General features: G+C 34.5%; 1 protein-coding gene and 1 pseudogene across 4 annotated transcripts in view; one reads left to right on the top strand and one right to left on the bottom strand.

The window, feature by feature from the left end:
- The window catches only part of FNDC3A (fibronectin type III domain containing 3A), a 193494-nt gene that overhangs the window by 131444 nt on the left and 35524 nt on the right, over positions 1-26526 (bottom strand). Inside the window, exon 2 of one of the 4 annotated variants that reach the window (XM_012465129.2) lies at positions 13733-13793. The exons of 2 other annotated variants lie outside the window; for them this stretch is intronic. In XM_012465129.2, coding sequence (XP_012320552.2) covers positions 13733-13744 — 12 coding nt within the window. In that variant the 5' untranslated portion in view covers positions 13745-13793. The remainder of the gene's footprint in view (positions 1-13732; positions 13794-26526) is intronic. One more of the 4 variants, XM_064373568.1, reaches the window with a different exon arrangement.
- LOC105725890 (cell cycle checkpoint protein RAD17-like) lies at positions 1687-3559 on the top strand (annotated as a pseudogene).

Raw genomic sequence — 26526 nt, 5'->3', positions numbered from 1 at the left:
GAAGAATGGAACTGGATCCTCATCTCTTACTTTATACAGAAGTCAACTCAAGATTAAATCAAAGAGTTAAATCTAAGACTTGAAACCATAAACTTCTAGCAGATAACACTGGGGAAAAACCCTTCTAGACACTGGCTTAAGCCAAGACTTCATGACCAAGAACCCAAAAGCAAATGCAACAAAAACAAAGGCTAATACATGTAACTTAATTAAACTAAAAAGCTTTTGCACAGCTAAAGGAATAACCAGCAGAGTTAACAGACAACCCACAAACTGGGAGAAAATCTTCACAATTTATACATCCGACAAAGGACTAATACCCAGAATCTACAAAGAACTCAAACAAATCAGCAAGAAAAAAACAATCCCATAAAAAAAGTGGGCTAAGGACATGAATAGACAATTCTCAAAGATACACAAATGGCCAAGAAGCCTAGGAAAAATGCTCAACATCACTAATGATCAAAGAAATGCAAATCAAAACCACAATGTGATACCAAGTGACTCCTGCAAGAATGGCCATAACAAAAAAATTTTTTTAAAAATAGATGCTAGCATGGATGTGATGAAAAGGGAACACTTTTATGCTGTTGGTGGGAATGTAAACTAGTACTACCATTATAGTATGGAAAACAGTGTGGAGATTCCTTCAAGAATTAAAAGTAAATCTGCTGTTTGATCTACCAACTCCACTAGATATCTACTCAGAGAAAAGTAAGTCATTATATGAAAAAGATACCTGCACACACACATTTATAGCAGCACAATTTGCAATTGCAAAAATATGTAACCAGCCCAAATATCTATCAATCAACAAGTGGTTAAAGCAAATGTGGTATATATAACACCATAGAATACTACTCAGCCATAAAAAAAATTAAATAATGGCATTTGCAGCAACATGGATGGAACTGGAGGCTATTATTCCAAGTGAAGTAACTCAGGAATGGAAAACCAAATTATGTTCAGTTTATGGCATAAGAACAATACATTAGATTTTGGGGACTCAGGGGAATGGGTGAGAGGAGGTGAGGGATAAAAGACTAAACATTGGGTACAGTATATACTGCTCAGGTGTATACTGCACCCAAATCTCAGAAATTACCATTAAAGAACGTATTCATGTAACCAAATAGTACCTGTTTCCCAAAAACCTATTGAAATTAAAAAAATTAAATACTTTTTTTTAAGAGAAACTTGTGTCAGATACTTTTTGTTTTTCATTCCACAAAGGTGGAAGACTGGGTAGATTCATCATGTGATGACTTTTCAAAGAACAGAGAGAACACTATTACTACCACATCATTAGGTGTGAATCATTCAAATCATACAAGAAAAGTTAGAAAGTAACAAATTTCTACATAGAAAAAAGTTATATTCCTTAGAACAGATTTATACTCTGAAAAATTTAAAAGAATGTTTGTCTGAAAACGAACAAGGGATAAATAAAAACCAGAAATTCTGCATGAATTTGATGTGCATAAGAAGATAACTCAAATTGAAACCTGAATAAAAGTCCAAGTCTTAGAAAGGCAACCCAAACAGGGTATATCTATTTTATTCATAACAAGTCCTCCTGGATGTGGAAAAACAATTACTATAAAAATAGTATCAAAGAAGCATGGTATTCAAGTACAAGAGCAGATTGATCCAGTTTTAACAGGCTTCCAAAAAGACTGTCTCAAGATGTTTAATCCTGAATCAAGCTGACATATATTTCCCTATCAGTCTTAGATCGCAGTTTGCAGAGTTGCTACTAACGGCAACAAAGTACTGCAAGCTACAAATGCTTGGAGATGATCTAAGAAACGATAAAAAAATAATTTTGGCTGATGACTTACCTAATCAGTTCTGTTGAGATTCTCATACTTTACATGAAGTTCTAAGGAAGTATGTGCAGACTGGCTGATGTCCTCTTACATTTATAATCTCTGACAGTCTCAACAGAAATAATCAAAGGTTACTATTTCCCAGAGTAATTCAAGAGTGTTCTATCTCAAATATTAGCTCCAACCCTGTGGCAACAACAATTATGATGAAATTTCTTAATTGAATACTGACTTTAGATGGTAACAAGAATGAAGGAAAAAATATTGTACCCAATAACACTTCTCTAGAATTGCTCTGTCAAGTATGTTCTGGCGATATCTAAAGTGTAATAAACAACTTCCAGTTTTGTCTTGCAAAAGAAAAGAACAATTTATTTGCCAACGAAAAAAAAGGACTGTCATTAAAATCAGATGCTGTGCTATCAAAATCAAAACAAAGAAAATATCCTGACAGGGTTTTTGAAAATCAAGAGGTCCAAGCTATTGGTGGCAAAGTTGTTTCTCTGTTTCTCTTCAGAGCTTTGGGAAAAACTCTGTATTGTAAAAAGAGCGTCCTTAACAGAACTAGACTCACCCTGGTTGCCTTCTCATTTAACAGAGTATGGTATGGGATATATTACTTGTTCAATCAGAGTAAGTAGTAGATATGTCACACATGCTAGGAGGGTTATTTGTTTAATTTATATGTTTAATTTATATCTTCACCAAAACTACATAGATTTTTTTAAATGAGAGTAGATATCTTGGCTGGGCGTGGTGGCTCACGCCTGCAATCCAGCACTTCAGGAGGCTAAGGCGGGTAGATCCTTGAGGTCAGGAGTTTGAGACCAATCTGCCAACATGGTGAAACCCCGTTTCTACTAAAACAACAAAAATTAGCCAGGCACGGTTGTGCAAACCTGTAGTCCCAGCTACTTGGGAGGCTGAGGCAGGAGAACTGCTTGAACCTGGGAGACAGAGGATACAGTTAGCTGAGATAGCACCACTGCACTCCAGCACGGGTGACAGAGCAAGACTCCTTAAAAAAAAAAGAAAAAGAAAAAAAGTAGATATCTTGTGAGAGCCAGAGCCAATCAATTTCTGAGTTTTGCAGATACCCTCATTTGTGACAGGAATACATGCTCTTTACTCAGGGAATATGGTACATCTATAGCTACGAAAGATGAAAGAGATGATACATTCTGACAAATCTTGAGGATTTGCCCATTGCCAAGGAGAAGGATCAAGTTTTTGAAACTTGCACAAATCCCAGTGGTTTGTAATACATAAAAAGTACTGAAAAAATTGCCTGGCAACAAAAGCACTTTTTTCCTGACTTCTGCCTACCAGCTTTATGCCTCCAAACTTAGCAATTGCTTTACCTTGCTCTGTTAACCATTCCAATGAGAAATCAAGCTCAGATATCCTTTATCCAAGAAATTGGAAAGCTTCCTCTGGAGCAACAATTTGGAAAATTGAAAATGGAAGCCCTACCTGATGGTAAGCACAAAATAATAGATTCTGACAGCAGAGAGGAAGCACATCTTAATGGAGGACAGCTTGTAGAGGAAGCTCTGGATGAACTCACTGAAACCACTGAACCTGAAACCTGTTATCTTTGAGTCAGAATAGTGGGAATGAACTACCTGCCAACCAGCTTCAGCACCTTTTCATTCCAAGACGACATGGAAGAAGACATGACAACAGAAGACTATGAGAATGATGGGATACAGAAACCAGTCTGCTGCTAATCAGAATGCCACTTAAAAGGATTCATTTTATTTTTATTTGGTGGTTCTCAAAAAGAGTTAATATGCTTTTCTGGTAAACTACAAACAATTTATTAATTATTCACTCTTACAGAATTTTATTACAAAGAACTGACTCTAGTGCCATCTTAAAGTAGATAATCAAGTCTTCAGGTAACCACTTCATTTTTTTTACAGTATTTATTTACTCTTTTGAGTTAAAGAGAAGAGGGCAATGTATATGAAGTATGGTTGATTATATCAAATATCAGAAAATGTGAAGAAATAATCCAGAATACAAAAATCTTATAGGGGGTTGTAAATATAAATTATAAAGAATTTTAGAATGCAATCATGAGTATAAATAAACCTTATGACTTAGAAAAATAAATGGCCAAAGTTTTGCTTACTTAAAAAAAAGAGAAAATCAAATTGAATTAAAAAAATTACAAGGATATCACATTCCAATCACACTATTATGATAGGCTGCTTTAAGACTCATACTCAGTGATTAACAGAACAAGCAGACAAAACATTATCAAGGATACAGAATATCAGAACAATATTATCAATTAGCTTGACCTAAATGGTCTTGGAAAGAACACTGCACCTAACAATTAAAATATACACTTTCATTTCAAGCACCTAAAGAAGTGAAGCAAAAAATTTTAAGCATGGACCACACAGAACACCATAAATCAAGTTTCACAAATTACAAAGAAGTTAGTATTAAATATCGTCAAAGTGCACAATTAAAATAATTTTTTCAAAGCTAAATGTTTACAGGACGGATGCAGTGGCTCATGCCTGTAATCCCAACACTTTGGGAGCCAAGGTGGGAGGATACTTTGAGCCCAGGAGTGCAAGACCAGCCTAAGCAACACAGTAAGACCCTGTCTCTACAAAACATTAAAGAAAAAAATTGGCTGAGTGTGGTGGCACGCAACTGTAGTCCTAGCTACTTAGGAGGCTGATGTGGGAGGATTCTTTGAGTCCAGGAGGTCAAGGCTGCAGTCAGCCTTGATTGCACCACTGCATTCCAGCGTGGGTGACAGAGTGAGACCCTGGATCTCAAAAAACAAAAACAAAAATTGTTTGTAAAAGTTTCAATAATTCATAGGTCAAGGAACAAATTATAATGAAAAACAGAAAAGGAACAGACATAAACTGTAACCAAAACATTGTACAATAAAACCTTGGGATGCAGACAACATTGTATTTATCAAAAAATACAGACTTCTAAATACAACAAAAAATTAATGTTTTTTTTTTTGAGCCAGGGTCTCACTCTGTTGCCTAGGCTAGAGTACAGTGGCACAGTCACGGCTCACTGTAGTCTCAACTTCACTGGCACAAGCAATCCTCCCACCTCAGCACCCAAGTATTATAGTGGGGACTACAGGCATGTGGCACCACACCACATTAATTTTTTCTTGTTGCTTAGGCTGGTCTTAAACTTCTGAGCTCTAGCGATCCTCTCATTCTGGCCTCCCAAAGTGCTGGGATTACAGGTGTGAGCCACGGTACTCAGATGAAAATTAGTATGTTTAGTGTCCAATGCAGTGAGAAAAGGCATAGCTAATCCAAAGAAAATAAAAGGAAGGAAACAAAAATATGAGCAGAAATAGTGAATAAGAAAACAAAGAAATGCTGGAAGATGATAAAATAGTTGTAAGAGTAATCAGAATCACCAAAGATAATGAAGGGTAATCAAAGATAATCAGGAGAAAAAATACAAGAGAAAAAAAGTAGTTACCTTTTCCAGTCTGGGTTTTCTCCCCCTCAAAGAGATACTCAAATCTTGGAGGATTTTATGCAAGTAGATAGCTTTAAAATGGATTTTATAAATATATTTCTACTAATATATAAGTTTAATTTAGAGGAATATTAAAATTATGGCTCTTCTTCCAAGATCTTCATAAGGCTGGTTCCTCATTACTCCAGTATCTGATGTCATTTCCTCAGAAAGATGCTCCCTGATGACCAAATTTTAGGGTATATACACCCCTTACACATATTTTATTTTTTAACTAGTACTTACCACTACCTGAAATTATTTCGTGCAATTATTTGGTTAGTTTTATATTGAGTGGTTTCCATTTCACTACAATAAAGTTCACTATGAAAGCAAACACTTCATCTTGTCTTATAAAATTTCATACCCTAGAGCCTGGCTGATCATAGGTTTCCTTTTTTGAATTGCTTCGCCTCCCGGTTCAAGCCATTCTTCTGCCTCAGCCTCCCAAGTAGCTGAGATTACAGGTGCCTACCACCACACCCAGCAAATTTTTGTAGTTTTAGTAGAGATGGGGTTTTGCCACATTGGCCAGGCTGGTCTCAAACTCCTGACCTCAGGTGACCTGCCTGCCTCAGCCTCCCAAAGGGCTGGGATTACAGGCCTGAGCCACCGTGCCCAGCCAATAATAGGTTTTCAATAAACTTTTGTTTAATGAATAAACAACTGAAGAGTAAGGACTAGGAGGTGTGTGGAATTGATTAATTCATTCAACAATCAATTACTAAGGTCTTGTGCTAGATAACGGGGATAGAGTAGTAAACAAAACACAAAACTAATTGTCTTCATGGCACGGTAGAGAAAGAGTCATAGGATTCAAGTTACGCCACTGAGTAATACCAGTTGAAATAGTTATTTTTAAAAGATTAAATTGAAAATATGTGATTAGAAGAAATTAACATACATATACATATGTGTAGTATGCACTGTTGCCAACATCCCAGATTAAACCAGGGCTACTTTGGAATAAAGGTACCTGTCTAAATGCTAAGCCCACTCACAGGATTCTGGCAAATAATGAACAAACTTTTGGCCAGCTCCAAAATGCAGGACTCATATATCTTCAAATTCTCTGGATTTCTATGCTATTTTAAATTCATCTGCCACAAATGCAGTGAAATTTTTCCATAATCTCATTATAATAGTACAATATGATGAGCTGAGAGAAGAGTGAGAGGAGAACTACAACTTATAAACTAGTTATTTTACCTGAGATAAAATATGCCCAAAAAACTGTTTCCAGCATAATCATAAATGAAATGACTACAAAAATCCTGTAAACCAAGTAACTCTGAGAAGTGTGACAGGTAAGGAACCCTGGTAAATTATCCATCATTCTGTGATTCATATCATTGATGTCTCTATTTGCACAGGGGTATATTATAGAGCACATTTTACAAATATGATATCAAAAAATGATTATGAAGTACTTTATTAGATTTTTTAAAAACTAAATCCTTCAATATCTTATTCATAGAAACAAATAACCATAGTCTTAAGTTTGCACTTATCTCAAAGGCACTCCTGATCTTCTAACTCCCAACCATTTTAAAGAATCAGAGTTCAGATCTGACAGTTTCATTACACCATTTGTAAAAATTCTGCAGTATGTTTCTGTCTTCAGTTTCTTTCATTTCTTTCATTTCTAGCAATAGATTTAGTGGCATTTTCAAGACCTTGCTCTACTGGTGTGATACTTCAGCCCAGCAGTTTTCCTTTGCCATTCACAGTGCAAATGGTGGGAACTTCTAATATCTGGGTTATTAGTGTCAACAATGGGTAATTAGGCAATTGATAATGGTTATTGGCTGAATATATGCCAATGGTCCAACTTTAAGCATCTTAAACAGAGATATGTAGAATCAGTGAGCATTTTTAGTGTATCCTGAATTTAGTTATTCAGTACTATTAATATTTATATTAATTCTTGAATAACAGATAAACATAGCCTTAAAACATGTTCTGGCAGGGCAGCTACCACCAAAGGGAAGATAAGAATAATGCCATACCATGTAGACTTAATTTTAAGTTTTTCTTACAAGTGTGCTATGATGATAAATGAAAACACATATACAAAACTGTTATATTAAAAAATAACAGAGCCAGGCATGGTGGCTCACACCTGTAATCCCAGCACTTTTGGAGGCCAAGGCAGGCGGATCACCTGAGGTCAGGAGTTTAAGAGCAGCCTGGCCAACACGGTGAAACCCTCTACTAAAAATACAAAATTAGCCAGGCGTGGTAGCATGTACCCAGCTACATATGAGGCTGAGGCAGGAGAATCGCTTGAACCCAGGAGGTGGAGGTTGCAGTGAGCCGAGATTGCGCCATTGCACCCCAGACTCAGCAAAAAGAGTGAAACTCCATCTCAAAAATAAATAAATAAATAACAGAAAAAGAGTATGATAATAAAAATGTCACTGATTAAAGTTATAAATATGCCCAGTATATATGTTAGTGAAGACTACAAAAATATAGAAAAATATGACTAAAATTTAATGCTTACTACAGTTCTTAATAAAAAAGATATAATGGCTTGGAGAAGTTACAGAAGAGGATAGGTAAGATTTAAGAGGTTCATATATAAAATTACTTACTTGGGGGAGAAAACTAAGTTTTGAAAAAGATGTCTCTGGAGTGAGGAAGGACAAGGGGGCATGGATACCAGAGATCAGTAAGCCTGATAGGAACCTCTAAACAAACAGAGCATATAGCTTGGGAAAAGTTAGAGCTAAGTGAAGTCTGAGATATCATTTAGTCCAATCCAGCTTTTTAAAAAAACAAACAGATAAATATTGGTATTATTCAAAATATTGGTATTATACAAAAGATTACACCTATGTATAAATTATACCTCACTAACTTTGAAAAATATTCTTTTACATTCCAATGGTAATACATCATTCCTTGGTCCCCTAATTCAATTTTAACTAGTTTTTGTCGGTCTAAGTTTCTTACATATAAAAGAGAATAAGAAAAATAACAATCTTACATCTGACCCACAGCACCATCAAAATCTATCAGATGAGAAGATGTGCACCAGAGGGAAGAAATGATGTCTTAGAATTATCCTGGGACTTTTTCAAAATATGTACATGTATTTAGGTCCCTCTCTGGAGGGTGAAGAGTCTGTATTTTCCCCGTAACTTCTTGTTTGCCTATATTTTTGCCAAAAAAAATCTATAAAACCAAATTATAGAAAACAAATTAAAGAAAAATGTATATGAATGTCATCAGTTTTACAGATAAAAGTTAACTTTCTCTCCTCATCCCCAAACGAACATGACTTGCATTCTTCACAAACACTGTTAGGCCTGAGGACAACAAAGTGAACACCTCACATCTCTATTTCTGAAACTTGGTAAAGGGTTTAGTAGATACAGTTAAAAAAAAAAAAAAACCCAGAATATTCATGTTTCCAATATTTATAAATAAATTATCTTGGCTACCATATTAATTTGCTAGGGTTGCCATAAAAAAGAATCACAGAAATTTATTTTCTCCCAATTTTGAAGGCTTAAAGTCTCAGATCAAGGTGTTGGCAAGATTGGTTTCTTCTGTGGTCTTTCTCCTTGACTTGTAGATGGCATCTTCTCCCTGTGTCTTCCCATGGTCTTCCTTTTCTATGTGTCTATATCCTAATTTCCTGTTCTTATAAGGAAACCAGTCATATCGGATTAGGGCTCACCCTCTCTTTACAGGGGGAAAATGACGTGAACAGGAGACAGGGAAATACTAGGTAGAAGAGGGCAGTTTCCTGGAGAAGGCCCCACCCTCTAGCCTGGATACTTGCGGCCCTAAGTGAGAACAGGATTTCTGTTTTCATGGCCAAAAAGTTGTCTTTTGATCCACCACACCCCCTATCCTGTACCCATACAAACCCCCAAACCCCAGCCTCCAGTAGATGAGCAGGCAAAAGGCTGAATGGCATGGCAGAGAAGAAGAGAAGAGAGGGAGCGCCTGAACACCAAGAGTTCAGCTGGGGACAATCAAAGAAGAGATTGGCCACTAGATGGCCAAACTCCAGGAAAAGATAATCTTCCCATTCTGTCCCCCTTCCAGCTCCCCATCCATTCTGCTGAGAGCCACCTCCACCACTCAATAAAATCCCCACATTCACTCTTCAAGTCCTCATTCTTCCTGGACTTCACACAAGAACCTGGGTGTCAAGAAGGCACTTAAGCCATCTATGGATGGCCAAGCTAAAAGAGCACACCAAAGCACGCCCACTTGGGCTTTGGGAGTCACAGGCACCCACCCCTAGACATTACCATGGGACCACAGCCCAAAGTGCTTGCCCTGGCTCCTACACCTGCCCATCTGGGTGCTCCCCCTCCCATAAGGGGTTTGAGCTCTCAGTGGCTGAACAGACAGCCACACCCCTGTTGCATGTCCTGTAAGGGGCGGACCAGGGAACTCTCCTGTCTCACAAAGGACCTCATTTTAACTTTTAAAAGACCCTATGAGGACTATTGACATCAATTTTGGGTTGGTGGGGGGGAAACATGACAATTCTGCCCATAACAATCTCCAAGTTACAGAAAGCACATAAACATCTGGAATGCCTAATCCTTTTACCTCCTCCTTATCCAACTGCCCCTTTACGTTTGCTGGTGCTTGATAGTAATAATAAAGGAGAAAATCCTCTGCACCTGTATCCTTGAATGACAGTTAATAACACACATTTAGCAATGGTTAGCCAAGCCAAACCATTCATTCCTCCAACCCATGGTTGAAGGCTTTCAAATTACTTCAGCATTCATGGGGTTGTTGTGATGATTAAATGAGTTAACATACAGTAAATGCATATGACAGTGACTGGCATATAGTAAGCACTATCTATGCACATATTAGTTGTTATTGTAAGTGCTATAGGAGTAGTCCTTAGTATTATTATCTTTTATCAATATAGATCTTTCAATTTAAGGACTTGCCTGTAGCCTAGCCAAGTAGACACACATGAAAGAGAATATACTTAGAACACAATGTTTATGAGATTTCTCTTGAACTGGTCCAGGATCTGCATACTCCTTACTTTTCATATCTTTCCATACTGATCCTTTAGCTTTCCAGATAGCCATCTGTTCTACTCCTTTCAATCTAGTGTTCTAAAGGTCAGCTGCTTCACCTTCATTTTCTTGTCTGTGACTGACTTACTATTCTCTAGCATAACAATTAGTTCGGACTTGATTTCTGCTAATATTTTCCTAAATAGGGCTTCTCAATCACTATGACTGTGAACATAGAATCTCTTCTTCAGAAAATTCTACTCATCCTTCAAAATTCTGACATCCTAAAGCAAAGTTAGATTATTCCCATTCTAACATTCAAAGTACTCTGTACATCCTTCTATAATTACATTTAGCACTAAATTGTATTTAGTTGCTTACATGATGTCACCTCCACTATAACACAAGTCTTTCATAAGACTTCAATCTATTTTTACAGTTACAGAGACTAGAGTGGTACACTTAGACCTCAATCTATTTTTATAGTTACAGAGACTACAGTGGTACATTCACAAAAACATAAGTTGAAAAGACGTTTGCTGAATTAACTAATGTCCATCTCCAAATGACTCCTAAATCTTTTCCTTCAGCTTCACTTTTTGTGATGACAGAAATGTTCTATAGCATTTGTGCTGTCTGATATAATAGCCTCTAGTTGTATGTGGCTATTGAGCATTTGAAAGTGACTAGTAAGGATGAGAAACTGAATTTGTAATTTTATTTAACTCTAATAGTTGAAATAGCCACATGTTGTTAATGGCTACTATATTAGACAATGTATCATGGGATGCCCGAAGCTTTAAAATTCCATTTTCAACTATTTTCTGGATTTATTCACCTTGATAAATTACAGGTACCTCCATCTCACTATGTCTAAATCTGAATTAATTATCTGAGTTTCCTGAGAAATTAGGCTAGGGAATTTATTTCATTTGAACCTATCAGTTTATAAATATGTCTAAATTATTTATATATTAAAGTGGTATTAAATTAATTTGATCACATGAACTTTGAATTAAGCTTTATCTATACTTGGCTAGATCTTGTCAATCTGTAGACTGACTGGCTGATAAAACGTATTTCAGCTAAAGTTGAAACAGAGATTAAGATTTGCAAATAAAAGAAAATTATCAAACTAATAAATTTGAATTTGGATTTTAGTTCCATGATGAATAATAACTAAATCTAAGTAAGACTATATGCTTGATACCAGCATATAGACAAACAATTGAGAACAGTCAACCAATCGCCCATTTAATTCATTTATTTAGCAAAAAATTAATGGGCAACTACTGTATGTTAGGCACTCTTTGAGGAGGTGGGGATACAAGGATGAATCAGTAAGGAAGACAGTTACAGCAATTACAATACTAAGCAGAATACAGGGTATAATATGCAGTAATTAGAAAACTTTTTTTCCTGTTTAGGTTCATTTGTCTTCGTAATTGTTTCTATAGAAATAAAGTCATTTTGATAAAAAAGATAAATGAATTTTGAGTCAGACTATTCTATATTCAAATTCTACTCTATAACTTTTAATAGGTATGCAGCTTTTAATTTAACTGTGAACTTTAGTGTCTTTTCTAAAAAGGAAAATTCTGTATATTCTGTATGTCAGCATACTGCCTGACATACAGGAGACTCTTAAAATATTATAATGAGGTATTATCCCATACATACACATTTGTAGACAATGTCTGCATAAATGTATATACAGTATGTAAATATGCAACTAAGGATTTCTGTTCTCATTTATTGCAGAATGGCTTATAAGTAGATCTGTTTTTCATTCTCTTACTTATCCTACTAAAAAGTGTCATCACCTTCACACATGTGCCATGTATCTCATTGAACATATATACATGTGTCAGTTGTCAACAATTAAATCTATCTTTCTAAAGCCAGTTCTATTAAAAAGTTAGACTTAAAATATTTTCCACTTAAAATTAAAGAAAAAAAATATAAGGACTTCACAGTAATTAGAATATCAGCACCAATTCCAAGTTTCAGGTGTCATTTGGATTTGCATGTTTTTTTAACCATTCTACCATTCTTTAAAAACTGATATTCAAAATAAGTCCAGGGTATCAAGATTACTCAAGTGGATAATTACAGTATCACCATCTTAAAATTGTGTTTTACTTTACTGCTAACAAAGCACTTTCACACTCATTTACTTTGTTCATTTTAGGATTTAGGTTTGAGTTTAAAATATGAATTCACTGTTCACACAGCTTATATTTGAGCAGTAACATGTACCCCTTTAACATATAATGCTCCCAGTATAAACTGCCTGCATTTGAAAATAAATAAATTCATCTTTTTAATAAAAGTTCTACCTTATCTTAATAAAGTAAAAGTTTTATCTTAAATGCTGATAGTCTCTTCACAGAATAAGTTTTCTTATATAAACTGCATCACTACATCAAAAGCAATTCATTACGCTCATTAATACTCAAAAACACAAGTTTTTATATTGCAATTTAGAATTAAAACAATGAGGATAGTATCTTACAACATAATAGGATCAAGTCAAAATAAGTTATTGAAGTAATTCTAAGTTTCAGAAGTTTTGTGATGAAAGTTATATGGATAACAAATACTGTTATTTTGAACTCTGCAACAAATTACCCAAGTGACAAGTGTGTGTACCTGTATGAAATAGTAATTTCAACCATATTAACAAATTAAATAAAATATCATTCTTTAAAGGTGAATGATAATTAGTGTCTGTAAAAGAGTTTCATTTCTTTCAGGTGTCTTACAGCAGTCTGCAATAGCTTTCTTCGTAATACAGCTTCTAAAAATTTCCAAATTTATAATTTCACAAGGAATGCAGCTGGACTAATTGTTCTTAATAGATTCATAAACTCTGAAATTCTATATTCAAATTATAAAAACTCTAAATATACTAAAAAAAACCAGCGTATTAAAGACTCCACAAATTTTAACTTCATGGTAATATGCTGAAATATAATTATTTTAGCAGTAAATGTAAGCTATAAGCTAAAATAACCTCATTTATAAATAATTTACATATTTAAAGTATTAGTATCCTAACAGTTTTAACTACAAAGTGGTTTTTACGATTTTTTTCATTTAAATCACAGTATTTTCTAAAAATTAATCTATAACTATTGATTTAATACAATTATTCTATGGTAAAAGGTTAATAGTTTTAAGTTCACCCTACAACTGGTAAATCCGTAGCTCTTATCTCTATCAGCACTTACATTAAAAAACAGTAACATGATCTCACTCCTTGACCCATAAATACACAAGATTTAAGTATAAATTATAAAATTTCATTGAAGTACTAAATCATAAATTTGCTTATCTAGTAAAGCCACTTCTAAAACCCACTTTACTTACTGTTCGTTGCATTCTCTGATTTTTTTCATTCAACTGCTGCTTCTACAGGTATCAACAGCTGCTGTAAGATAAAGTTTCTGCTCCAGCAATCTGTTCCAATTTGTTTCAATTCACTGAATACTAAGGTAATTTTCACTGGGAAGTTTGACCTCATATTGTCCTTAGTCTGACAAGTTACCCTTTACAAACTCCATTCTGGTGGCTTCTTATGTCACTTTACGCTTGCCAGTGAAAATACACGTAGACACAGGATATTAAAGGTACAACTGATTACCAGTACACTCATCAATACTTACCTCAAACTTCATTTTCTATCAAATTATCCAATGTACAGTAGGCTTCCTATTGTACATGACTGTATCTAGTCACTATAGCAAACAAATCAACAAAGAACTGCAGTAGCATCTGCTTCTAGATAATCTAATGTCAGTTAACAAGTTAGAATTTAAGAGTATACTGCTTACAAATATGTTTTATTTTAAAGCTATATTTTTAGTTATTTTGTTTTTGCTCTGATCTTGGAATACATCAGTATATTTGTAGTTTATATATACTATATGTGTAAATATATATACACACACACACATATATATAAGAAACAAGCATCAGTGTGCAAACTAACACCATACACCTAGAAATAATCTATTAATGCTTTAACTCTAAAACTGACTCCACAAACTTAACCCATTTATCAAAGAAAGATTGATAATACTTAGTCTTAAAATAATTTATTTCTGGATTATTAACAATCACATTTAAATTATATAAACACATACAATTTTGTGGATTTTTTTGTTTCTTGATAGCAACACAAAATTTGTAACACGAAATTACTCAATTTTGATGAAGTATACTATGTATCATTTTTCTTCTCTTTTGTGTGCTTTTTAAGTTTTTTATCTAGGAAATCATTCCATAATTCAAGATCACCGAGATTTATGCATATGTTTTATTGTAACAGTCTTAAAATTTGGCTTTTATTTTAGGATTTTAATTGATTTTCAATTAGCTTTGTAGATGGTATGAAGTATAGGTCCAATTTCATACTTTTACATGTGGATATTCCAGCTGGGAATTTGGTAGGCAATGTATTGGATATGTATAACTTGGCAGTATTGCATCTTAACAATATTACGTCTTCTGATCTATGTTCATGAGATGTTTTTCCACTTGTTTAAGTCTTCCTTAATTTCTTTCAATGAGTTTTATGGTTTTCAGTGTATACATCTCATACTTCATTAAACTTATTCCTAGGTATTTTATTCTTTTTTATGCTGTTGTAAATGGAAAAGTTTTCTTAATTTCATTTTCAGATTGCTCATTGCTAGTATATAGAAATACAATTTATTATTATATATTGAACAATATATATTCTACATATTGGATTATCTAGAAGCAAATGCTACTGCAGTTTTTTGTTGATTTGCTTGCTATGGTGACTGGATACAGTCATGTACAACAGGAAACCTACTGTACACAGAATATATATTGTGTTCAATATATTCTATATTGTATCCAATATATTGTGTTCTATATTGAATCCCACAACTTTGCTGAACTTATTAGTTCCATAGTTTTTTAATGAATTCTTTAAGATTTTCTTTTTACAAGATTATATTCTCTTTGAATAGAGTTTTATTCCTTTTCCAACCTGGAGGCCTTTAATTCCTTTAGTTATTTATTTGCCTTGGCTAGAATGTCCAGTACAATGTTGAATACAAGTGGTGAGAGCAAGACACCCATATCTTGTTTTTCATCTTAGAGGAAAAGCATACAGTTTTTTACCATTCCATACAATGCTAACTGTGGGTTTTTTTGCAGATGCCTTTTATGAGGTTGAGGAAGTTACTTTCTATTGCTTGCATACTGAGTGTTTTTATTAAGAAAGGGTGTTGAATTTAGACAAGTGCTTCTTTTGAGTCTACTGAGATGACCATGTGGTTATTACAATGATTGTTTTATGTATGTTGAACCAACTCCACATTCCTAGTATAAACCCCACTTAGTTGATAGACAAAATAAAATTTTATATGTTGATAGACTTTATTTGCTAGTATTTTGTTGAGGATTTTATGTCTATATTCATAAGGGATATTGGTCTGTAGTTTTCTTATGATGTCTCTGTCTGGTTTATATTTAGATTTGGTGTTAATTCTCCCTTAAACATTTGGTGGAATTCACCAAAAAAATCCATGTGGGTCTCAGCTTCACTTTGAGGAGAGTTTTTCTTTGTAGTACAAATTTAATCTCTTTATTTCTTATACCTGTATTCAGATTTTATATTTTTTCTTGATTCAGTTTTGGTTGGTTATTTTTCTAGTTATTTTTCTAGTTTACTTAGACTATCTACTTGTTGGAATGCAACTGTTCATAGTATTCATTAATAATCCTTTCTTTTCTGTAAGATCTGTAGTTATGTCTACTCTCTCATTCTTGATCATTCTTGATTTTAGTCATTTGAATCTTTTTTCTTGAAAAGCAGCTATGCTCACCACTGTGCTACCAACACTTCTTTATTTCTTGATTTGTCTACTTAAAAGCGTTGGCAATTTGGCTAATCTTTTCAAAGAGCCAACTTTTTGTATTTTTGATTTTCTATTTTTTTCTGTTCTCTATTTCATTTATTTCTACTCTAAGCTTTACTATTTCCTTCTTTCTGCTAGCTCTAGGTTTAGTTTGATCTTTTATAGCTTTCTAAAATAAAAGGTTAGATAACTGATTTCAGAGCTTTGTTTTTAAACACAGGCTTTTAAGGGTATACATATTCCTTTAACCCTTACTTTAGAAGTATACCATAAATTTTAGTATGTTGTATCATTGTTTGCCTTCATACCAAAGTATTTTCTAATTTCCTTAGTTTATTCTTTGGCCTACTGACTTTGTAAGAATATATTCTTTATACATATTTGTGATTTTCCCAAATTTCCCCGTGTTATTGAGTTCTAATTTCATTTCAATGTGTTTGAAGAAAATACTTCATATTATTTCTATCTCTTTAAATTTACCGAAGCCTGGGCAACACAGGGAGAACCTGGCTCTAAAAAAAAAAAAATTAAGCCTGGCATCATGGTACACATCTGTGGTCCTAGGTATTTGGGAAGTTAAGGTTTATGACCTAGTATATAACCTATAATGGACAATGATCCCTGCACACTTGAAAAGATTATACATGCTGCTGTTGTTGGGTGGAACGTTCTACAGTTATTTATTAGGTTTAAAGGGTCATTCATACCTTCTATTTCCTTGTTAATATTCTACCTATTGACGTCTCCAACTATTATTGTTCAACTGTCTATTTCTCCCATCAATTCCGTCAATCTTTATTTCATATATTTGGGGGCTCGACTGTTAGAGGCAGATTGACCCTTTTATCATTATAAAACATCCTTCATTTTTCTGACCTGAAGTCAACTATTAGTATAGTCATTTCATTTCTGTTTGGGTTACGATTTGTCTTACTCTTTTAAATTTCAACCTATTTATGTCTTTGATTTAAAGAGTGTCCTGGGCTGGGCATTATGTGGCTCATTTCTGTCATCTAGCATTTGGGAAGATGAGGTTGGAGGATAGCTTGAAGTCAGGAGTTTGAGTCCAGCCTGGGCACAAGCGAGACTCAGTTTCTACAAGAAATTTTTAAAATTAGCTGGGTGTAGTTGGATACACCTGGAGTCCCAGCTACTTAGGAGGCTGAGGCAGAAGAATCACTTGAGCTCAGGGCTATGATGGCAACACTGTACTTCAGCCTGGCAACAGAGCAAGACCCTGTCTCTTAAAAAATAAAAGGAGTGTTGCCTGTAATCCCAGCTACTCAGGAGACTGAGGCAGAAGAATTGCCTGAACCCAGGAGGCGGAGGTTGCGGTGAGCCGAGATCACGCCATTGCACTCCAGCCTGGGTAACAAGAGCGAAACTCCGTCTCAAAAAAAATAAAAATAAATAAAAAAATAAAATAAAAGGAGTGTCTCTTACAGACTGCACATAATTGCATCATGAATTTTTTTTTTTTGAGATGGAGTTTCGCTCTTGTTACCCAGGCTGGAGTGCAATGGCGCGATCTCGGCTCACCGCAACCTCCGCCTCCTGGGTTCAGGCAATTCTCCTGCCTCAGCCTCCCGAGTAGCTGGGATTACAGGCACGCGCCACCATGCCCAGCTAATTTTTGTATTTTTAGTAGAGACGGGGTTTCACCATGTTGACCAGGATGGTCTCGATCTCTTGACCTCGTGATCCACCCGCCTCGGCCTCCCAAAGTGCTGGGATTACAGGCTTGAGCCACCGCGCCCGGCCCATGAATTTTTTTAAAGATGGAGTCTCACTCTGTTACCCAGGCTGCAGTGCATTGGCATGATCTTGGCTGGCTGCAATCTCCACCTCCTGGGTTCACACAATTCTCCCACTTCAGCCTCCCAAGTTGCTGGTACTACAGGTGCATGACACTACACCTGGCTAATTTTTATATTTTTAGTAGAGATAGGGTTTCACCATGTTAGCTAGGCTGGTCTCAAACTCCTGACCTCAGGTGATCCACCCGCCTCAGCCTTCCAAACTGCTGGGATTACAGGTGTGAGCCACCATGCCCAGCCTGAATTTTTATCCATTCTGTCAAACTGTCTTTGCACTGTCTTGTTTGATCCATTTAGATGCAATGTACTTAATGATAAGGTAGGATTTACCTTATCAGTTTGCTACTTTGTTGTTTTCTGTATGATATTATATCTTTTTGTTCCTCAATTCCTCCATTTTTGCCCTTTTTATGTTAAACATATTCTGATGTTCTATTTTAATTCTCCTGTTATTTCTTTTACTACATTCTTTTGAGTTTTTTTTTTTTTAGTAGATGCCCTGGGGATTATAATTAACTCATAATGTTGATCTAATTAATTCCAATTGCATGTAAAAAACACCACTCCTCTAAACTTCAGTTCCCTCTCCCATCCTCTGTGCTGTAACATTAATTACATTTTTATACCTTATAAGCCAATCAACAGTGCATAATTATTGCTTTCTGCAAATTAAATCAGACAGAAAAAAATTTTAATACATTTACACTGTCTTTTATATTTACCTGGTTAGTTTATTGGTCCTCTTTATTTCTTTGTATCTATTTAACTGTCTTGTGAGCATTCCTACTGGATGTAAGTAGACAGTGTTGGAGAAGCATTCACTAACCATCCCTATCAGTCAGGTGCCACCATTTCTGAACTGTTTTATTAGTATCAACTGCATCATTACTTACCTAGAACCAAGTGTTTTCAAATTCTGAATTTAAACTCAACGTCCTCTTACTCCAAAGTGACTGAGATTGAGGGATCAGAAGATATTGAGTCTAGTCTCAAATCTGCCACTCAGTGTGTAAGCTAGTTAACTATGAGAATTTAGTTTGTCCATCTGTAAAAATGTGAATTGGACTATTTTTTTTCTGTACATGCTTTCAGTTTTGAATTTCCAAAATTTCATCATACTCATTCTTTCTCTGAAAAAAAACATGATCAGGTTTCCCCCTTTATTTTCAATTTCACAGTTGATATCCTCTAGACCTACATTACGTTATGCTTGGTAGGGTGGATATATAAGCCAATCAGTCCTTCCTCTGTTGTCTCCCCACTCCATTGCATTTAACTATGTAGTTAACCAAATAATTGTCCTCAAGGGTTATTCTCATCTTTTCACTGATCTACTTTTGAAACTTTATTTACTACCTATATCTTACTACCTCAAATCTAAAACTTAGAATATACCATTCAAAACCTTCTATCGAGACAGGAAGATCACTTGACCCCAGGAGTTCAAGGCCATCCTGGGTAACATAGTGAGACTCTGTTTCTATAAAAAATAACAGAATTAGCTGGGTGTGGTAGCATATGTCTGTAGTTCTAGTGAGGCAGGAGGTTCACTTGAGCCCAGAAGACTAAGGCTGCAGTGAGCCATGATCATACCACTGCACTCTGGCATAGATGACAGAGCAGGACCCTGTCTAAAAAAAACAACAGAACAAAACAAAATGAAACAAAACTTCTTAGCAACTATCCTATCCATAATGCCTAATCTTATGTGTTTAATTTTCTTATTATAAAATATTTCAAACACACAGAAAAGTAGACAGTATTCTTTCCAGAATCAACTAGAATTATGTTGATGAATTTTCCTCAAATGCTTTTTTGAAAAAGAAAAATAATTTAACAGATCATTTTTCTTAACTTGGAGTGCATCATTCTCATCATCATTGTTTATTTTTCATATGCATGCTGTATACATCCAGTATTTGTATATACTGCCATTTTTGAAATTTTTATTTTTATTCATTTATATCAGTGACATCACATCTTACAAATCCCTTTCTAATCTGCTATTTTACTCAATGTTGTATTTTTGAGATTTACCCATAGTATAGATTCATACAATAAAATACTGGTATATGTACAGTATTCTAGTATTCCGTTATATAAATTCTCTCAAATCTTCCCCATTTCCCTACTAGTAAACATTTAATATTATTTCTAGTTCTATCATTATTACAAAATGATGCAGAGAACAGTTTTGCACATGTGCCCTTGTATATATGTATAAGATTTTTTGTAAGATAAATATTTAGAGGTATTTATGTTAGATTTGGGGTATACACTTTTTCAGCTTTATTAAATACTGCTACATCACTCTTCAAAATGACTGTGCCATCAGTGTCTGAGGGATCCTATTACTTCACAAGCCTTACTATACTGTCAGGTTTCTTAACATCTACAACCTCATTAAGGTTTTAATTTGCATTTTTCTCCTTTAGAACATAACTCCAATCTCCTTTCTTCCCCCAAACTTTTGATAAGTCCAATTAATCACCTCAAGATAGAGTTATTTCATATACAGGCACTTTGTGGCCAATTTTGTGGCTAATGTTAAATTATTTAAATTATTTCCTTAAACAGTCGGCACTCACTAATGTATCAGTTAAGTTTACCAGATGTTTTAGCTGTAAATGCCAGTTTCTGTATTATATAGGTATACAGACTATTAAGTGGTCAATAACATGTTTGCAGACACATATAAGACACTGAAATTGATGCTTACTATGCTTACTAGTTAAAGAACAGGTATTTTATATCAGTAATAGATTACTCAAATTATTCAGACATTTTAAAGGGTTACTTTAGAATGTAATCGATTACTTAAAGCCATGCTGAAATCTTGAAAAAAGAAAGTATTAGAATTTACATTTTTCAAGTATATTCAAGTATTACCAAGGCAATAGTGATGAGAAAAGCCATCTAAATCACTTTTGTTCAAATTTCCATATATTGGTTTATAATGTCACAAACCAGTGTGCATAAGCACACTCATATGCTAAATTACAAATCTTCAGGAACATAAATTATATCTAACAGTGGTTACCTTGGTAAATACTTATGAAATGGAATTGTATTTCAATTCCAAAAAAGCAGTATTTGAAAACCAACCAATTTTAAATCTAATGATTTATGATTTGTCCCACAGTCATAATTTCTCTATCTATGTGGAGCAAGTACATGAAAGCTATTTAGGTGACCATTTAAGACACTGAAGAAAGTATCAGTTTTAAAAACATGTTAAATATATAAAAATATATATTAAAATAGTTATTAAAATGCTACAAAATATTTCAGTTTCATCATATTAGCTTGAATTACATGAAAGTATTTCATGGTCCACTTTTCAAATGAAATAATTTTTCAGCTAAATAAAATAATTTGCCAATTTTTTTTTTTGGGTCGGAGTTTCACTCTTGTTGCCCAGGATGGAGTGCAATGGCGTGATCTCGGCTCACAGCAACCTCCGCCTCCCAGGTTCAAGTGATTCTCCTGTCTCAGCCTCCTGAGTAGCTGGGATTACAGGCATGCACCACCATGCCCAGCTACTTTCGTATTTTTAGTAGCAATGGGGTTTCTCCACGTTGGTCAGGCTGGTCTCAAACCTCCAACCTCAAGTGATCTACCTGCCTCAGCTTCCCAAAGTGCTGGGATTACAGGTGTGAGCCAACACGTCCGGATGCCAATTTTTATTTTCTTAGAAACATATATAGTTTAACAACAAGCAAACGAAATGGTATTGGTCTCAAATCATTCAATAAGAATATATTATTATTTTGTGCAAAATATAAAAACTAAATTCTAGTTTCCCTTCTTTGTAACTCTGTTCCTGATTGGTATTTTACGAACCTTTTTTCCCTTTAGACTGTCTTGATATTTACATCCAATTTGTAGGTCTAATTTTTTATCACCTCTTAGAACAAGAACCAGTGCAATATTTTAAACACAGGCAGAACCTGAAGTTAACTTTTTTCCAGGACAGCCTAGTTGAATCTTTATCATCAATTTTAATAAATATGTGCTTACAAAAATGTGATAAATAAGCAGATTTTCAGATCTGAATCTTGAGCATAAGCCTTTTTATGTCTAAAGAAAAGTTAATGGGTAATAGCACTAGAATTTTTCAAAAGTATTTGATTTTCTAATGAAATGTCACAGAAAGTGGCATGGTGCAGGCATGTGAGAGAAAAAAGCTAAAGAAGAGAGAGTAGTTTAATGTTTAAATTCTAGCTTTTCTAAAGCTTCTAAGAATGAGAAATTTAGCAAACCACTATTTATTTGCTAGACAAAGCTGCATCGTAGTTAGAAGATAACTAATTTGGGCTATAACATCTATGATTGAGGGTTTGGATTAGAATTCTGAAGCACAAAATTATTGTCACAAAAGTATAAGCTTTATTTCAGTCTCTAATCTCATTGCTAAGGTTTATGTGTACAGCTTAGTATATAAGCTATCAGATTTTGTAATGCATATATTTACAAATTTATAACTTTTGGAACTTAAAAATGTGATCATATTTTAAAGTTTTTATACTTGGTTTTTGGTTATTAGTGAAAGTTTTTCCTTCTTATTTCCATTTAAGCCAAACACAACTTCCATGGAGATAAAGTTTAATCCAAAGTAAAGTTTATAAAAGCTAATCTCAGAAACAGACATTTAGAGCTTTGTTTTTAGGTTTGTTTTAGGTACAGCAGAAAGGGAGAAGTACCTTTACTCCCCTACCCTGCTCTGCTTTTTTTGGTTTGTCTCTATAGTTTCCTCTGGACAAAAGGCTCTGAATGTTTTTGAGACAATTTTCTATCAAGGGTCCAACTAAGCAGCCTGCTATGCATGAAAGCTTAACATGTATCAATAAAAATGATGAGGGCCCTCAACTAAGGAAACTTACTGACCTGTGAAATGGTTTATTCATTGCAAATTTCTGAAGTGAGGATCTGAGTCACATTTTAAAAAAAACCTGCTTTCTACAATTATTCACCCAGCAGGCTTTTAACATAGTTTTATTCTATACATACAGTCATATGATGAAGAAATTATTTCATTGTACCTGTTGGTAAATAATAAACACTGTTTTCCAAAGTTTAGATGTCAATATAGAAATATAAAATGACACTATAAAAATGTTATATTACACAGAGAATTGGCCCTACTCTAATCATACTGCATTTTTATTCCATAAAAACTCCATTTTGGATGATATCATTAAGAATGACACAGTGTTAACCTCCAAAAATCCACTCCTCCATAACAGCAGTGAGAACACAAGCTCAGACTGTCAAAACTAACTTTTTTTCAGAACTCTAGAAATTAACCAAAGGCTTGCAACAGTATGTTCAGGGAAAACAGCTAGATCACGATATGGACAGTGAACTTTGTGTCATTTTAATTTGCTCTATTCCCTACTCCGCTTCTCCAGCTTCACAGAAGTTTGGAAAGTCTCAGGCAAGTCTCAGGATCACAGCGGCAGTGAAAGCCAGCAGACTAGCAGCCACTGGAAGGGAAAGAATGGTTTGGAACACCATAAAAGTCTCATCTCCATAAAACTGTCATATTTGACCTGTCTGGCAGTTCCCTGGAAACACCCAGTCCCAGGGCTTGTCTCGATTTGTCCTAACTCAGAGCTCCCTTATCACAAATAGTTTTCTCCCTGGGGAGCATGTCTAAAACAATCAGTGGCAGTTGGTTAACATCACAGTTGCTTGTGGTGATGGTAACAATTGGGAAAACAAGAAGCTAACCAAAAACTTGGAAAGGAAAAGCTGCCGAATAAGATGTTCATGGGTAGGTGGGTGGGTGGGGGGGATTTGAAAAGCTCTAGTGTGTTCAAGTTAAGGTGTAGTATTATATAAACTTTCTTTGATTTTGGCAGTATAGGCCTACTCACTATTTGTTATATCAGAAATTACTAACGTTTTTTCCCCCACATCAAATTGAAATTCCCTTGGTATGAATAAACTCATTATTAGTACCCCTACTATTCTGATAATTTCTGTATGCCTGGTTCAAATCACATCTTTTTCCTGAAATTTAATCTATTAATTTGCTATTCTTATAGTGATTAAGACCAAAATTAATGATTAGGAATTTTAAAGACTTAACTTTGAATCATGGTTTTTGCCCTTCAGAAGCTATGTTCTTAACCTAGTAACAAATTAACGACTTTCTGATTCTTAGTTTCTATACAATGAAAATATTAAAGCTACTTCTAAGGACTGCTATGATGATTAAATGAAATAATGGATGAGTTGCCTCAGTGTCCGAACACATGGTAAGGGCTCAAACAGTAGCTGCTCTTATAAACCCCCAACACCGACGGCAAGTTTGGCCATATGCCTTGTGTTGGTCAATAAAATGGAATGGAGATCAGTATGTATACCAGCAACCAGGATACCAGCAACATTCTATATAGAGGCTGGGTCTCAAGTGAAAATGATATGACACACAGCCACAACTAATCTGTGACAGACATGCAGCATGAGCAATAAACCTTTTGGTAAACTACTGAGATTAAGAGGTTGTTACCATAAAATAATCTTGCCTATTCTGACTGATAAGACTTATCTAAGTAAACGGTCTTGCTATCCACTCACATTTTCAAAACAAGCCTGGGGAAATTTTTATACTCTGTTTTAGTTTTGTTCTATGACTTGTTTGCCAATTTTACCTCCTTAATATTTCTCAAATTATGTATCATTAATATGACCTTAATTCAGGTTTTTTCATCTATTATATTTTCTTTCCCTGGCTTCACTCCTCTTAAACATTTTAATCTGCATTAATAACATTAATAAATTTTATTTTAAATACATTAATAAATTTTATTTTAAATGCATTAAATGTCTGATCATAAGTGCTTAAATAGTTACTATTAAATGTATTTAAAAACTCAAATTTTCTTAATCATTTTCATACCACTTACATGACAAATATACACAGATTACCTCAGTATTATAAAAATGTACTTCCAAACTTAGGATGAAAGCATTCAGAGTACACATCTGATTTGTTTCTTCATTTCTATACTTCAGTTAAAGAAACTCAGGCTCAGAAGATTTTACTAAGTTATACCAAATAAGGAAGAAAAAATTTTAAACAGATATAAATTTAACCAAAGAATAAGAAACAAAAGGGCAACCTCCAGTTTGGTTTATGAAGTTAGCACATCTTTGAGACCAACTCAGGATACTAGGGAAAAGCCTATTATAGGACAATCTCACTCATGAACATAGACTAAAAATAAAATCCTACAAAAAATATTAGCATACTCCAATCCAGCAATATATTAAAAGAATAACATATCACAATGAAGTTAGGTTTAGCCAGAAATATACAATCAGTTAAACATTCAAAGATCAATGCAAGTTATGATATCAAAATTTGAAGAAAAAAATATCATTATCTTAGAAATGTAGAAAATACGAAACAGGGTCTCGCTCTATTGCCCAAACTGGAGCACATCGGCACAATCACAGCTTACTGCAGCCTCCCAGGCTCAAGAGATCCTTCCATCTCAGCCTCCTGAGTAGCTGGTACTACAGGCATGTGTGCTACCACACCCAGCTAATTTTATTTTTAGTATAAATGAGGTCTTACTATGTTGCACAGTCTGGTCTCCAACTCCTGGGTTGAAGTGATCTGCCCCAGCCTCCCAAAATGCTGGGATCACTGGCATCAGCCACTGCACCTGGCTTACCCTTTTAATTACTGGCATCAACCACTGCACTTGGCTTACCCTTTTAAATCTTATAAAGAATTATCTATAAAAATATATAATAAACATCATGCTTAATAATAATATGCTGAAAACATTCTCTTTGCGACTAAGAACAAGTCTCAAAATAAGTAAGAGTATAGCAAGGTTGCTGGATATTGAAGCAATATACAAAAATAAACTGTATTTCTAACTCACAACAGAAAATGATTCACACGCTCACAAACACACACACACACACACACACAAATGTATAATAGCATATAAAAACCCAAGTGCCCAGGAATAAATTTAACAAAAGATACTGAAGACCTTTGTGGGGAAAATTATGAAACTTCATTATGACCTAAATAAATACACCAACTTCAACAAATGAAAAATTCAATATTGTAAAGATGTCAATTCTTCCCTAAATCAATCTATAGATTCAAGGCAATCTAAATCAAAATCTCAGCAGGTGTTGTGTGTGTCTATCTATAAGCTAATTCTAACATTTATATGTAAATATAAAGGCCCAAGAATACCAAGACCTTCTCAAAGAATAAGGTGGGATGGTTTGCTTAGAAGATACCAAGACTTGGTATCTTGGTATTCGTGGCACAGGGATAATAAAACAGATCAAGGAAAGAGAATTAAAAATCCAGAAACAACCCTACAAATATATGGTGACAGATATTTGATTGTATCTGTAACAATGTATCATAGATACACAACAAAAGTATCATTGCGGAGCAACAGGAAAATAG

Source organism: Aotus nancymaae, unplaced genomic scaffold (genome assembly GCF_030222135.1).
Source record: "Aotus nancymaae isolate 86718 unplaced genomic scaffold, 86718_ANA_hifiasm-v0.15.2.pri h1tg000009l, whole genome shotgun sequence".
NCBI lineage: Eukaryota > Metazoa > Chordata > Mammalia > Primates > Aotidae > Aotus > Aotus nancymaae.
This window is presented reverse-complemented; position numbering and strand designations above follow the sequence as displayed.